The sequence below is a fragment of the Chaetodon trifascialis genome, chromosome 20 (genome assembly GCF_039877785.1).
Source record: "Chaetodon trifascialis isolate fChaTrf1 chromosome 20, fChaTrf1.hap1, whole genome shotgun sequence".
Taxonomy (NCBI): domain Eukaryota; kingdom Metazoa; phylum Chordata; class Actinopteri; order Chaetodontiformes; family Chaetodontidae; genus Chaetodon; species Chaetodon trifascialis.
Genome location: NC_092075.1, coordinates 976,036 through 992,399, shown reverse-complemented (window position 1 = coordinate 992,399; position 16,364 = coordinate 976,036). Strand labels below are relative to the sequence as shown.

Below are 16,364 nucleotides of genomic sequence, written 5' to 3'. Positions count from 1 at the left end.
AACGTCCTCTCAGTGAAGACTGACAGGTGAGAGATTTACTTTTTCCTGCAGTCTTCATCTTTAAACCTGCGACATTAACGACGTCTTCCACTTTTTCCTGTGTGTCCACGAACGTCACAGCCAAAACGATCAGGCTGTAATCCCAAAGTTTCAAAACGGACATAATCACGTTCATCAAGTAAAGCGTTTCCTGCTCCTGCACAAACACACACACACACACACACACACACACACACACACACACACACACACACACACTTCTTCTTCTCTATCTCATTAACGCTTGTAGTTTGGTTTGTTTTGGAGACTCATCACAGGAGCGAAAAGCTTTCTTCATCAGCCAAAAACGCAGTCTGTCCAAGCAATTAGCTCAGTCCCCAAAGGTTTGATCTCACCGAGCTGGCAGCCACACATTTATGCTTATTTCAAATAAGACGTGCAGCGCGGTTTGTGCCAGCTGGGCTGGAAATCCAGGCAGAGCTGTAATCTAGGATTTCTCAGCTGTTTCATTGCAGGTATTATCTGAGCCTCTCAGTGACTCGTCTCAGGCTGACGGCTGAAACGCTCTTTGACTGGAGGTCTGTGCCGCTCAGAGGCAGACCCTCTTCACTCCGTCCTCTGGCCTGTAATCTGCTGTTCCACACTTTTCACCACAAACAGACACAGCACAGTTTACTCTGGTTGTTGTTGCTTTGGGTGGCACGGTGGAACAAGTGGTAACACTGTCGCCTCACAGCTAGAAGGTTTCCTCCTTAAATGCCCCACTAAAAACATGCAAGAAGACCACCACCTGACCAGTGGTGACAGAAGGAACTGGGTCCCCGGCGCCGGTCAGCTGGCAGCCCACCGCTCCTGGTCTGCCGCAGAGGAAGGACGGACCAAGATGGGTCAAATGTGGAGAATTAATTTCACAGGAAGCGTGGCGTGAGTGCATGTAATGTGTGATAAATAAAGTACAGTTTCTTTCTTTCTTGTCCTCATAAAACAGTTGGTTCCAGATGCTTGGTGACGTCACAGGGCTGGTTAGTTGGTTAGTTAGACTGCAGCCGGCGAGCTAACATGCTAGTGCTAGTTGGTCTCAGCTAGCCGGCTGGTTAGCTTGTTAGCCGCTGATGGAACGACTGGTTTTAAAGCAGGTCTCTGCTGTGGAGACGCTTGCTCTCTGACGGGGGAAGTTAAACTGGACGGTGACACACAGTTATGCTAACAGTATCGCAGTCGCTAATGGAGGAAAGAAGACTGACAGATTAACTTTGTCCTCATGAGTGAATCTACCAGCAGCCACGGATCCACAGTAATGGAGGGATTTTACTGCTTTTAAAATTAAAATTTGTACCTGTGAGTTATTTTAATGAATGAAGCCGTGTAAATGAATGTGCATGATGCTAACAGACCGGTGGCCTATGTGTTGTCATGGTGACGGTATGATGCTGGCAGAGGATGGACCATACGCTGCATGTGTGGAATAATTGTAGGCGATGCACGTTTGATGAACTGAACCTCCGTGTTGTTAAGTTTTGACTCATTTCAGCCTCGTTCACTCGTCTCTGTCATGTTTCGGAGTGTTTTCTCAGCACGTCCTTTAAAAAGCTCCTGTTCTGTTTGAGCTCACAGAGGACGTTTCCTCTGCAAACCAAACCAACCGAACCGAAAGCGAACTGAACACACGCTTTAACAGAAAACCCTAAAATGAACGAGCTCAGCCGACACGAAGCTGGGCTTTGTGACGGAGCCACAGATTAATGAAAACAAATCTGCAGCAAACTCTGACTAATAACAGCAACTTCACACGTTTCTCAGATCATTATCGAGCCCTTACATCAACACGCCTTTAATTTAGTCCCATGTGGGCCAGAACACAGGAACATGATCTGAGTGTCAAACAGCAGTCAAGGTGAAGACCAAAGACCTGACAGGAGGTGAAAAAAGGAAAACGCTCTTTGTGTTCAGTAGGTGATGAAACATGAAGTCAGTGTGGACCCTGAGGAGCTTCCTCCGTTCATTACAAACTGCAGTGTTTATACAAGCTTTAAAAAGGCTGAAATGAAAAGAGATTCATTAAAAAAGTAAAATAAATGTGATGTGATCCGTCGTTTGTGTTCTTCAGCTCTGTCTTCAGTGCTGCAGTCCAGCGCCTCGCAGCCTCTTTGGCTTGACGTCGCGTCGCGTTTCCAATCAGATGAGCTCAAATGGACGCATCATAAACTAGGTTTTATTAAACTCTATCAATTATATAATAAACCTTTTGACCTCTGCTTTAAAACGCAGTTATGGCCGTGTGACTCAGATGATCTCATCATATTACAGAACTTTATGTCAGCTTTGCCGTCTAAGAATCTGTTTTGAACCAGAAAACCTCTTTTCGTCTTTGTTAAGGTCAGTTTGGCCTCAGTGAAGGTCAGAAAAATGTCATTGTCACACTGAAACGCTGTCAGTCCAGAGCGTGACCACGCTGAAGGCGGTCTTCATCCACATGTTGTGTGAGTTCAAAGCTGTCCATAAATCAGCTGTCGGTAAACTCTTCCACTCCTTTCAGGGTGAATCTGTCATGTTTACTGATGCGCCATCAGCTCTGAGGTCAGCGTCATCACACACAAACAATGAGAAGACAAATGGCTGCAGGAGCGCCTCCTCCTCCTCCTCCTCCTCCTCCTCCTCCTCCTCCTCCTCATCCTCCTCCTCCTCCTCCTCCTCCTCATCCTCCTCCTCCTCCTCCTGTCACGTTTTGTCTGCCTGGCTGATAAAACTTAATCTGGAGGAGGACGAGAGGACGGACAGCTGAAGAATCAAACATTACAGTTTCCCCATCACACACAGGAGGACAGACATGTTTGATATGAGACTGTGAAGCAGCTCACCTGTTGAAACTCCAGCAGTGTTTTCCAACACGTCAGCTGACTGGACTCAGGCCAGCGGCTTCATCAGCAGACGCTTCCCTGAGCGCCTCCATGCTTCCAATAAACCAGGAGAAATGCCGAGCATGCCCCCCCGCCACTGAAAATGTCCTGATATTTATCTATAACCTGAGGCCATTTTTTATTGGCCGTTTTACGGCAGGTAGAAGAATCTGTCAGATTTTCTGACACGGCCCATTTGGACGGCATTAAAGTGATGGAGAGGGTCTGTAAACACCCCTTTCAGTCGGTCGAGTTCAGCCTCTGCTTGTGCCAGTATGAAGGAGGAAGGATTAACTGGACCACAGCTAACTGGGAGAGCTTTGATAGGTCAGATAGATGTCACATGATCGGCTGCTTCTGCTGTTTTTCTTATCCCCTGTGCTGCTGTCCAACAAGTCCTTTGATTTAATGAATCCAGATGGTGCAAATGTTTTGTTTACTCTGTATTTTGTCTTTATGGCCTTCGGGAGGACGAGTATTAGTCACAGTCTCTCCACTTTAGACTGAAAACAGTCATAAAAATGGAACCATGTGAGGAGTTCAGAGGCACAATCGTCAACAACTCTCAGCTCATCTCTCAACATCTGAAATGTGACAAAAGCTAAAGCTACCAAACTGGAAACTGAATTTCACAGAATTTAGTTGTATTTTTTATGTAAAATCTTCATCTGACAAGCAATCAGTAACTAAAGACATCGACATCTCAGAGGGATTTATTGTACTTTTACTCCACTACATTTGTCTTTAGTTACTAGTTACTGTACTTTCCAGATCACAGTTTTCCATGTCCTTCCTGTAGAGTTAAAAGCTCGTACTGTCATTATCATTAAATTCAGGATGTGATCCAGCAGCACCGTTAGGTAACCAGGGAGCCCCGCAGATAAGATAAGATAAGATAAGATAAGATAAGATAAGATAAGATAAGATAAGATAAGATAAGATAAGGATATCTTGCTCCCTGCATGTGAACATGTGACAATAAAAACTATTTGGAACTTTTCTAACAGAGTGAGAGAGACGTTTTCAAAATGAAAACATATTTTTAAATATTTAAAAAGTTCCTTTAAAATGATGTATAAATAATCAGTCATTGTTTTTTTTATTACATTTTCCTGGTCTTTACGTGTTTTCCTTTACATTTCTTTGTTCGTTTAGTAGAAAACTTTTCATGAACAGGAAGCGGAAGAAAACCGGAAGCACGTGTCGTCGACGTCACTGTTGGAAAACAAAAACAAATCGACGAATTGCAACACCTCCGTCGCTGTTTTTCTGTCTGTTCGTCGTGTTTCCTGCTCTGAAAACCTTCACATCGGCTCCACTCTTCGTGTTCATGGTGAGACTTCACAGATTTTAACGTGTCGCACTGAAAGCGGAGCAGCAGCGATGCTAACGTGCGCTAGCTAACCGCAGCTAACGGAACAACAGTGTTGCTCAACTGTCAGCTGAAGACGCTCAGAGGAAATGCAGTCTGTGGTCACGTTTGCTCTCTGTCTCAGGTTGTCCTCTGGGTCCAGCTGAAGCTGTAGTCTACCGGTAACGTCACGGTCACGGTAGTTTAGCAGCCATGGCTCAACAGAGAGGAGTCAACAGCCTGCAGTTCAACCAGGACCAGAGTAAGCTAACAGCTAACAGCTAACTGAAGCTGCGGTCTGCCTGCAGGACGTGGACATGGACATGGACAAGGACATGGACATGGACGTGGTTTAATCTGGTCTTCTTTCGTGTGTCACAGGCTGTTTCTGCTGTGCTATGGAGACAGGGGTCAGGATCTACAACGTGGAGCCCCTGATGGAGAAAGGTCACCTGGGTGAGTGCATTTAGCAGCATTCATGACATTTGTTTAAAATGCTAATTAAGACTAATTCTGAGTGTGTCTGCAGGAGATGAAGTCAGTATTACCTGTGCTGGTCACTGACTTGATGATAATGACAGTGAAGCTCAATTCATGAAATGCAGACTTATGAAATTTATAATAAAACAACAAAATTAGGATAAATCCTGTGGAGAGGAGTTCAAATAAAAAGGCTGAATGAAGAATGGAAACCTGGATTCATGGATGACCTGGTCTACTTCCTGAGCCACAGCTGCCCCTCTGACCCAAAAATAACACTGACCAAAAATCCTTTTCAAATCCTTTATTATTGTCTGGAGCGACTGTCCTCTGCAGTGACGATGACTACCTGCTGTCATCAGGTGGCGAGTCAGTCACGCCTGGAAAGACAGCGTCATTCTGCTTCCTGTTACTGAGTTTCATGAGCTCAGCTCAGAGCGACAGGGTTGTGGATAAAAGTCTCTTTGTTACTGAAACATCGGGAAGTGCAGTCTGTGTGTGAGGAACACTTCAACTCAGTCTCATGATTTTCCTGCAGAAGCAGCTGCACATCGATGAAGAGCTGATTTATTTTATTTATTTTCCACCTCCGCCTGTAATATTAAGACTGCTATCTGTGTGTGTGTGTGTGTGTGTGTGTGTGTGTGTGTGTGTGTGTGTGTGTGTGTGTGTGTGTGTGTGTGTGTTCCAGACCACGAGCAGGTCGGCAGCGTGGCCCTCTGCTCCATGCTGCATCGATCCAACCTGCTGGCCGTCGTCGGAGGAGGAGTCAACCCAAAGTTCTCTGAAATCTCTGGTGAGTTCGATGAAGTCTTCTTCTGCTCCTCAGCGCTCACACATAAGATGAAATACATCCTGAAAACCTCTTTTTAATGCTTTGTTTTTTGTACAAACATGACCTAAAACTTTATTGTCATTAGACATTATGACACAATATGAACTTCACACAGAAAACAAGCAAATATTCACACATTTTAAATTAGAACAGAATGAAACGGTGAAATAGTGTATTACAGAAGCACTGAAGGAAGAAATAAAACTAAGTCATATTTACCAGGTAACACACGGTTACATGTGTACATACTGATACTCGAGCGTCTCGGTACACCAGAGTCACGGTTCAGTGTGAGTTTGTACAGATGCTTAAAGACTTTCTCTTTATTTTAACTGACAGAGGTGGTTGTATTTTGGCCGCTGGCAGCTGGTAAACTGACTCGACTTGTTGTGCTAACAAACATTAGCAAACATCGCTAATGTCAGCGAATACACAAACCATTACAGTACACACACACACACACACACACACACACACTGCATGTGCAGACTCTTTTAGTGAAAGCAGATTTTCATCTTCCTCCTCTTTGCCTAAAACTGTGTCCTGTCAGTGCTGATCTGGGATGACGCTCGGGAGTCACGTGACCCCAAAGACAAGCTGGTGCTGGAGTTCACCTTCACCAAACCTGTGCTCGCCGTTCGCATGAGGCACGACAAGTGAGTTCACTGCACCGTGTCCCCCGCAGCCAGGACAAATACACGACGACCATTTAAGAATAACTGATGTCTGTCTCCTCTCAGGATCATCATTGTGTTGAAGAACCGGATCTACGTGTACAGTTTCCCCGACAACCCGGTCAAACTGTTTGAGTTTGACACCAGAGATAATCCCAAAGGTAAACGCTCCTCCTCCTCTCCTCTGCGCCGTCCTTCCATCGCCTCTGATCAACGTTTTAAATCTAATTCTTCCTGCAGGTCTGTGTGATTTATGTCCCAGTCTGGAGAAACAGCTGCTGGTCTTTCCGGGTCATAAGTGCGGCAGCCTGCAGCTGGTGGTGAGTCGCAAACACAGAAAGTCACAGAAAGCAGCCGTCCACACTGAAGGCCGGTCAAACACTCTTGTCTTCTTCAGGACTTGTCCAACACCAAACCGGGCACGTCCTCCGCCCCCTTCACCATCAACGCCCACCAGAGTGAGATCGCCTGCGTGGCGCTGAACCAGCCCGGCAGCGTGGCGGCTTCAGCCTCTCGCAAAGGGACGCTCATCCGCCTGTTCGACACGACGACCCGAGACAAGCTGGTGGAGCTGCGCAGAGGGACCGACCCGGCCACCCTCTACTGGTACGTCCTCAAACAGCGATGATAGCGCGTGAGTTTAAGGTGTCAGGTGGTCAAACGGCGTCTGAAACCCGTCTCTGAACACCTTTCCCACGTTTTTCCAACCTGACAGTCTTAGTTTTGCACATGTAGTCGTAAATCAAAGTGCTGCACGAGTCCAGATGAGGCTGCTGGTGGCGTGTGGACAGTCAGGATCTCCAGTCGCTCCACTTCATCCTGACAGGGACATCAAAGTCTGGACCTCATGTCATCCACCAGTTGTCGAGCAGTTTCTGGACCAACCTGTTGGACAGACTGACCTAAATCGCCGTCCCCGTCACCATGTTGTGTGGCTAAAAAGGTCGGCGCCCACGCAGCGGAGGGCGAGACGTCCTGACATTTGTCTCGAGTCGAGCTCCAAAAACGTTACTCAGCATCTTCTGTGAGAGTTTGTCTGCTGAACGCCCACATCCTCCAGACTGAACACCCAAACCGACGTCAGCAGGATTACTATCAGGAGGGTTACACAACTGCGTTCCTACACTGAAGTACTTCAGCAGTACTCAGTGGTACGCTCAGAGGCAGTGCTGGTCTTCAGTGAAGCAGGACGTCTTGGCGCCGTTCGGTCCGTTGATCTGTTTAAATCCTGTCCTCGCTCTTGTTTTCTCACCGTCCTTCTCGTCTGCTTCCTTCTCTGCAGCATCAACTTCAGCCACGACTCGTCGTTTCTCTGCGCCTCCAGTGACAAAGGCACCGTCCACATCTTCGCACTCAAAGACACCAAACTGAACCGCCGCTCTGCGTACGTCCAGCCCGTCCTCCGCACGTCCTTTACCCCCACGTTGTCCTGAAGAGTGTCATCACTTCACGTTTGTTCCTCTGCCTCCCGCAGGCTGGCTCGCGTCGGGAAGGTGGGCCCTGTGATTGGTCAGTATGTGGACAGCCAGTGGTCATTGGCCAGCTTCACCGTGCCCGCCGAGTGCGCCTGTATCTGTGCTTTCGGGAAGAACACATCCAAGAACGTCAACTCCGTCATCGGTGAGCAAACACACTGAATGTTTTTGTGCTGCACACGTTGAGTCACTCAGGTGAGTTGTTGTAAGACAGGTAAGTCCGCCCCTCCATGCTGTTTACAGGGTGTTCATGATCAGCTGGCCTTCATTTGAACAAAGCTTCAGTCACATCACACTTAAGTCTCATGAAATCTTTGTTTTCATCGTTTCCACGTGGCTTCTGTCCTCCACACTTCAGATGGCCGCGGTCGCTCGGCCCGGCCGGTCACAGCGCTGCATGCCAGCAGAGCAGCTCCTGAATGTGTCATTCACGTTGTCGTATCGTTCGACTCAGCGTTGCTTGAAAACACAAACATGTCACTGAGCTTCTCTCCCCTCCTGCAGCCATTTGTGTGGACGGGACCTTCCATAAGTACGTGTTCACCCCCGACGGAAACTGCAACCGGGAAGCCTTCGATGTGTATCTGGATATATGTGACGACGACGACTTCTGAGCTGAGGCCGCTGTAGACACATTACTGGAAGGGAAAAGACATGAGGACAATGAGGAAACGTGAGGAGGACGAGTGAAAACGACTGGACTTAATGATTATTGTCCCGTTCTGGAGACAGATGGGAAACAGAACCGGAGACGCGTGGAGACACAGACGTTCTGCTGAGGCCTGTTCATAGCGTCCTCTGCGGTTGTGATCTGTGTCTTCAGTGTGTAGCAGTGTGAATATAAACAGGTGTCTATTGGCCCGTGTCCTCGTCGCATCAGATCATAAGAAACAGCTGAACCTTGGACGCAGAGTGATTTGCTGTAGTTATGAGGTTACTCGTTAACGTCAAACTGAAATTAAAATTCATTTTTGCTAAGAAATCAGAATCAGTGCATCTTTCCCCGATGTTTGACTTGTTGACTTCATGAGGTCAGAATTTAGATATAATTTATTTTACTAATTAATCCATCGTCAAAAAGTTGCTGATTGGTTTAAGGGTTGACAGCTGTGTCGAGTCTCAGAGTAAATGAAACATTACTAACTGTACTGAATCACCTCTGACTTCATGTAGATGCTCTTGGTGGGAATGTTTTGAAGAGCAGCTTTAAATAGTTTTGACATTTGGTGAAAATCAGCTTTCTGGTGTTAAATGAGAGGATCGATCAGACGCTTCAGCTCGCAGTCGCTCAGGATAAAGGCTGGAAATGAAGAAATGAGCCTGACTCTCTAAAGCTCGTTTATTAACACGTTACGTCTCCTCTGTTTAATCTGAAGTCTAAAAATGACCTTTCGCTGTTTCACATCGGTTTATGTGCCGCTCTGTTTCTTTGCTTGGACGAGCAACTTCCTGGAGTCTCTCCTGGTTGCCTGGCAACCGTGTAGAGCCCAGAAGTAGCTTGGCACGTAATTCACTATCAAACAGTGAAATGTTCATTTTTTTATCAGCCAGCTTTAGAGATGCTGGCAGATGGATTCATTATGTTATTGGGGCAGGCATGCTAGCTGTTTTCCCCTGTTTCCAGTCTTTATGCTAAGCTAAGCTAACCACCTGCTAGCTGTAGCGTCATATTTAATGGAGTAGAAGATAGAAGATGGTGTCGTCAGCATAGAAATGAACATTAGAGAGTAAACAATGTACAGAATAAAGGACTTCAGCCTAATGTTGATTATCTGAACCATTAAAACCAGAAGAAAGAAGCTTATTTAACAGAAAGCTGTGATTGGCTGTGTGAAAAAGCCTTGAATAGACGTGTTAAAGGTGCAACACAACGTTTTTTCATGCAGCCGGTTAACAGTCGTAGAGTCAGACAGCTGACTGATGATTCACAAAACACTGCAGCTCGTTTGGTGACTCAGCCGAGACGACCTCAAACACTCCATCTCCTCCTCAGTTCACAATGAAATGACTTTAGACAAGCTCACACACAACATGAGCGTTCACACTCAATCCCACTGACTGAGCAGGAAGGATTCACTCATTCATCTGACAGCTGACGTGTAAATTCACACACTAACATTTCAGGAAGCTTCAGTTAGGTCTTGAAATGTTTTCATTGGTTGTCGTTGTCCTCAGAAACGAGACTGAGACTCGTTCGTTCTGCTAATCTGTAATCCAGAATCCAGCAGAATGCTGAGTCATGATACTGAAACATGAAGGTTTCCTCTGACTGCAGCCAGAGCAGCTTCAACTCTTGGTCAGTGGATGATGTTGAGCAGCAGCTGCCCCCCTCGTTCACTCATTCACCACTTCATAGGTGGTGTACCACAGTGCACTCTGCTGCTCCACTGTGGGAGCTCTGAGGGCTGACTCACCGAACAGTAACTGTGGAGTGATTTCCTTCCCAGCCCGAGCGAGGAGCGGGGATGGAGGCCAGTGCTCGCTAACCCCGCCCGCCTCGCCGACACCTCCTGGACGAGCCAGACAGGTTTGTGTTTCCATACAGTTTGACTTCAATAACTTAAATTGCTTCAGTAATGAAAGTGTAGTTAAAGCGATCAGCATTCATTATGTATTTACTGCCATAAAGTCCTGTTTTCGACCCAGAGTCCGTCTGGAGCTGCACCGTTAAATATTCAGTAACATCCATGCTGGGAGCATCCGTCGCCGCGGCGGTCACGTGACCCCAGTGGAAAGTACATCTCTGAGGTATTTGTACTCCATTACACCACAGAGGAAAGTATTGTCCTTTCACTTCACTACCTTATCTGACTGCTTTAGTTCTGAATCACTTTACAGATTAAGATCCATCATTGTCAGCACATTTCTCACTTTTCACAATGTTTCCAAAATGATCAATCAATCGATCGATCAGTGGAGAAAATGATCAGATGGATCCAGAATGAAAAGAATCATTAGTTTAAAATGAGCTCCAACAGGAACGTCCTGCTGAGACATGAATGAGGAGACAGAATAATCTAACGAGCTGCTGCAGTGACTGGAACCCATCACCTGTTCAGGTGAGCCGCTGAGACAGGTGCACAGGTGTGACTGAGCAACACCTGATAGACCAGAGCCAACATCACAAAGAAGGAACGAGTGCAGTCATGGAGTTAAAGTATCAGCAGTACCTCTGTGACTGAAAACAAATGAAACCATGATTGTTCCTCCAGATGTTCCTCCAGATGTGGTCGCTCGCCACGCTTCATCAGAGCGCTGCTGGGTGCAGCGATGGCGCTGGTGTGAAACAGGAGAGGAGGACGCTGACTGATCAGCCAATGGGAGGCTCAGACCCGCAGCCCACTTCCTGTGAGTCAGAGTAATGAAAGTGGGCTGAACCTGTCGTACCTGCAGTTGTGCAACAGATTCCACGCTGACATTTCAGAGGCTGACCTCCGTCCCGGCACTCGCACTCACGTCGACGCGCTGCAGCTTCGCCGGTTTGCGTCGGGCTTTTACAGCCTCTCGTCATCTGTGCGAGTGGGCTGATGTTTAATGTCAGCCGTGATGAGTCACTTGTGCGTGGCCTTCGCTGTCATGTTGAAATAAATATGTTTTACTACCGAAGCGTCTGCTGATGACAGCAGATTCACACTGTGAACATTTGACTCTGCTCTCGAGTTTGAGGCTTAAAACACAAAGAAGTGCTTTAAAAAACACCTTTTCATGGAGTTGATTTAAAGTTTCTGCTGCCGGAGATGTTAACGTGTGTGACTCCAACATCTGGATCCAAGTGGTGTCAAGATAAGACTTAATTGATCCCACGCTGAGGAAATTTAGTCGTTACAGCCAACAAGTGTTACAAAAACATGTTGGCAAAATAAAAAGTGTACAGGAAGCAAGAACACAAAGGAGAGATGGAGAAAGAACAAATAGACAATAAAAAGATTAAAGAAACAGAGTCGTTTAACATCAGAGCCACGTTAAGGCAGACTGAGAGTCTGCAGAGTCGATGGTGCGTCCAGCTACGTGCTAATGCTAGCATGGCTGATGCTAATGTTAAATGTGGAACGTCTCCAAGTAATTCTGTTTATAAGCAGCTAATTTACAACAAACAAAAGCAGATTCTTTTAAAGTGATGAGTCAGACTCTGCTGTGACAGAAAATGTGACTCGAGACACGAAACATCGTCATCATCAGCATTTATGTGAAACCGTGCTAACGTTGCTCATCAGCGTTAAAGTTAAATATGCAGTCCTGCACTTTGAACTCACTGCGTTCACTCCTAGAACACGTCGTCGGTGAACAGAAACCATTCCTCCCACCTGGAAAAACATTTAGCAATTTAAGCATATCATTTCTGAGTTTAGCATGTTAGCATGCTAACATTTAAATTAGCAGTAAACCCACAGCCCAGCCGAGGCTGATGGGAAAGTTCTGCAGGTAGTTCCTCAGAAACCAACAGGGGCACATGAGCATGCTGAGCTGCTGCTGGCGCTGGAGCAGAAGTGAAGAGGATTTTCTTCCTCTGGGGATCATGAACGTTTGCTTCGTGCGATCCTTCGTCTGTTTGACGCTGACGTGCCGACAGACAACAGTTTGTAAAAGAGCTCAAAATGAAGAGCGTGTCAGTCCATCGCTGAGGCCTTTTCCTTCCCACGGTTACGTCGTCTGATGTCCTGCAGAGAGCTGCAGCAATGGACATTAATGCACACACGCACGCACATACACACACACACACACACACACACACACATACACACACACACACACACACACACACACACACACACACACACACACACACACACACACACAAACCTGGCTTCTGTTCACGCCGTTCATTTCTTTGTCATTCCGTCTCTTTTTGCTCGTCAGGCTTTTCATCAGCTGCACAACATAAAGCCCACGATGACGCGTCTCTGTCATAAAGGACGATTGTTCTGAGTCACTGCGCTCCTCTGCACTCCAGGAACACCTCGAACATTTCAGAGACGAAGCTGTCAGCGATGACGCGCTTCAAAATAAAGATGAACCAACACACGCAGTCCTTCAAAGAGCACTAAAATGTCCCCTGTGTCTGCTGTCCTCTTGTCTCTTTAGATCTTTGTGTCTCCTCTGTCTGTTGTCCTCTTGTCTCTGGTCTCTTTAGATCATTGTGTCCCCTGTGTCTGCTGTCCTCTTGTCTCTGGTCTCTGTAGATCATTGTGTCCCCTGTGTCTGCTGTCCTCTTGTCTCTGGTCTCTGTAGGTCATTGTGTCCCCTGTGTCTGCTGTCCTCTTGTCTCTGGTCTCTGTAGGTCATTGTGTCCCCTGTGTCTGCTGTCCTCTTGTCTCTGGTCTCTTTAGGTCATGGTGTCTCCTCGTTCATGTCTCAGCAGGACGTTCCTGTTGGAGTTGCTTGAGGTGGAGTTCATTTTAAACCGATGATTCTTTTCATTCTGGATCAATCAGCTGATCATTTCCTCCATCGATCGATCGATTGATTGTAATAAATTCACGTGTTTTGTTTGCAAATATCTTAATCTGGAAAGTAACTGAAGCTGTTAGACAAATGTAATTGAGTAAAAAGTACAACATGTCCCTCTGAGATGCAGTACAGTAGAAGCAGAAAGTGGAATGAAAAGACTCAAAGTACAAGTACCTCATATTTGTACATCCATCCATCCATCCATTATCTATACCGCCTATCCCTTTCGGGGTTGCGGGGGGGCTGGAGCCTATCCCAGCTACAATGGGCGAGAGGCGGGGTACACCCTGAACCGGTCGCCAGCCGATTGCAGGGCCATATTTGTACATGACTCCAGTAAATGTACTTACTGAAGGGGAGAAAAGGTCTTGTAGGGCTGTCAGACATTCACAGGTGTGTGTGACGACCAACACTCCTCCACCTGTTCATCCAGGCAGCTGCACCTGACAGAGGTGGAGCTGAGGAGCCAATCACATCTGTGCTTCTGCAGAAACAATTCTAGAAACGTCTCTCTGGTGTCTTTTCAGGGACTTCATGCTTTTACTGTGAAAAGCAGCCGAACAGCTGATGCTTGCAGGAGAAGAAGACGTCTGACGGTCTGTTTGTGTCGTCTGGAGTTTCATTAGGACTCTGTCAGTCCGCTGGAGCTTCATTTCCTTTTCTCTGTGAAGTCTTCCACTCATCATCCTGTCAAAGGTGTTTACCTCCCTGTTCAGGACGAGGACGGACGAGTGGATGTTTGGACTGAGCTCGTTAGCACACAGCTGACAGAGAGGCGACGGCCTCCACAGACAGATGTGATGTTTGTGTTCCTGCTCATGGAAAATTCATTTTTCTGCTCTGAAACCAAATCGGGGAAAAAAAAAAAAAAAGCTGGATGAGTTCTTGATCCTCTGGCGCCCCCTGCTGGTCCTCTGCAGGCTTCACTTTCCTGACGGTTCAAACTCAACCTGAATATTCAGATAAATTGTTTCTTCCAAAAAATAAATATTTACTACAATTGATTTCAGCACAAACATCTCATCGTGTGTTCAAACACGTTTTATTTCAGTGTTTCTACGATCAACGATTCATCTGCTGATCATCTTTCTGATTGATCGTTTAGTTCGTAAAACGTTGGAAAACAGTCAGAAATGTCCTTCAGTTTCAGAGACAGAGTCCACGTCTTCAGACTTGTTTTAATCAGTAATTTATTTGCAAAGACATGAAACAGAAACATTTGAGAAGCTGCAAGCAGAGAATATTTGATTTTGATTGATCGATCTCTGATCTGTCAGGTAACAGAAGCCTTTTAAGGTGGAGCCGCACTGTCAAACCAGCGGCTCCACCTTAACGATCTGATTTTCCTCCTTAAGACAGATAAAGTGCCAGTCGTCATGGTAACAACCTGTCACACCTGAGTCGAGTCCAGGTGGAGGACGAGGGAATGAAATAAGTCCTGAAACATCCGTCCGTCTTCACTGAGAGACGGGAGGACCAAACATGTCCATGGTCTCCACGACGAGCGCCAGATGGTCCAGAAACGAGTTGACGGACACTCTGAGGATCCGAGCTTCGTCCGCGCTCCACCTCCTGAAACACACGAAGAAGAAGGTCAGAGGAGGACATGGGCAGTCCCATGAAGGCTGAGCAGACGTGAAGCAGAGTCCCTCACACAGACAGCGTCCTGCCGGACACGGACAGCTGCTTGCTGATGCCGCCTTTCCTCGGCTCTCGGTCCGGCGACAGCGAGCGCAGAGCGATGGCGGCCTCACGAGACGACGGGAAGGGGACGTCCAGAGAACTGAGGACGGTCAAGGAAGACAAGTCTCAAACCTCTGCAGGATGTCCCTTTGACTGATGGAAAGTCTTCTCTGCTGTCTGTCCTCAGGAACAAGTTTCCATCCAAACTCTGCAAAGTCTCACAGCAGACATCCTGAGCTAAGCACACTTTGAAGTACTTGTACTTTACTTGAGTACTTTCTACTTATTCACATGGAAATATTCTACTTTTTACTGCATGGCATTCATTTGATAACTCCAATTACTTTGCAGATTCACATTAATAAAACTAAATATAATCTAGAAACTTTTATTAGTGACAGAGTATTTCTACACTGTTGTATGAGTACTTTTACTTGAGTACAGAGCCTAAGTTACTTCTTCCACCTCAGACTGTCAGTAACAAACATGTTCGAGTCAGCTGGAAATCAAATCTTCTCCTGATAAAAACAGAAAAACAACACAAAGTAACCGGTTAAAGCTCAAGAATAATATCGCGTCCGGAGGCAGAATTAATGCTAAACACTAGAGAACAGGATTCAACCACCTCCGTCAGAAACCGAGAAGCTAACTCACGATTTTTCATCTATGAACGAAAGACAGAATAAAAAAAACACACACACATTTAACTCAAAGTTAAACATCCGGAGCTGAACTGAAAGGATACAACTCCAGTTTGTCCGTTTCATGGTTCGTGTCTTCGCCCGTCGCCGCCATCTTGTTTGTTGTGATGAACTTCCGGTCTGAACTCCTTCTTCTTCTGCGGAAAGACACAGTGACGGTGCTGCTGCCCCCAGCGGCGGAGTGCGGTACTCAGCACAGATGACACGGCGGAACACAAATAAAGTAGACTGTTATAAAATACTCTCCATGAGAAAACTTTCTGTATGGAAGATATATCAAGCAAAAGTAAAGAAAAATACTCCTCTCCAATGTGAACTCCACATTCTAAATCTTAATTGACTAAAAATCAGTTTTATCAGCAATTCAATATTCCTTTATTAGTCCTGCAAGGGGAAATTTCAGACCCCAAAAGGTACTTAAAGGTAATTTAACTCAGTTTATGCAGTGTTTTACGTACTCTGATAAAATAAAATAAGATAATCCTTTTCTAATCCCACGGCAGGACAATTTGTAGTGATAATAATAATATGGTTTAAAGTGTGTAATAAGAATTTGTCTTTCTTTGCCCTTTATAGGTTTTTAATATCTTCTTCTGCAATGTAACAAAAGAGGTCAAATAAATAGAGTGCAGTAAAGGTTCAGTATAAATCAAATACAAATGCTCAGAGTGGAAAAGAAAGTTCTTGTACCTTCGAGCTGTTTTATAAGTACTTTTTAGGAAAGTAAAGTAAAAATAAGGGACCACGACTCTCTATCCATAGTTTTATTGAAGTACAGGATGTGAGTACTTCCTCCGTCGCTGGACTTTTATTTTGTAGT

The 16,364-nt window shown here is 46.0% G+C and overlaps 2 protein-coding genes across 2 annotated transcripts; one reads left to right on the top strand and one right to left on the bottom strand.

Annotated features, from left to right (window-relative positions):
* The first annotated feature begins 4,079 nt into the window (after positions 1 to 4,079).
* Positions 4,080 to 8,696, top strand: wdr45 (WD repeat domain 45). Its single transcript, XM_070989668.1, has 11 exons — positions 4,080 to 4,230; positions 4,394 to 4,510; positions 4,630 to 4,704; positions 5,420 to 5,524; positions 6,114 to 6,219; positions 6,304 to 6,398; positions 6,478 to 6,557; positions 6,635 to 6,843; positions 7,520 to 7,621; positions 7,712 to 7,857; positions 8,217 to 8,696. The coding sequence occupies exons 2-11, from the start codon at positions 4,462 to 4,464 to the stop codon at positions 8,324 to 8,326; spliced, it is 1,077 nt and encodes a 358-aa protein (XP_070845769.1). The 5' UTR covers positions 4,080 to 4,230; positions 4,394 to 4,461; the 3' UTR covers positions 8,327 to 8,696.
* Positions 8,697 to 14,184: 5,488 nt separating this feature from the next.
* Positions 14,185 to 15,644, bottom strand: LOC139348468 (L antigen family member 3-like). Its single transcript, XM_070988626.1, has 3 exons — positions 15,589 to 15,644; positions 14,815 to 14,943; positions 14,185 to 14,732 (listed from the first exon to the last, which is right to left on the bottom strand). The coding sequence occupies exons 1-3, from the start codon at positions 15,636 to 15,638 to the stop codon at positions 14,618 to 14,620; spliced, it is 294 nt and encodes a 97-aa protein (XP_070844727.1). The 5' UTR covers positions 15,639 to 15,644; the 3' UTR covers positions 14,185 to 14,617.
* Between the last annotated feature and the right edge of the window lie 720 nt (positions 15,645 to 16,364).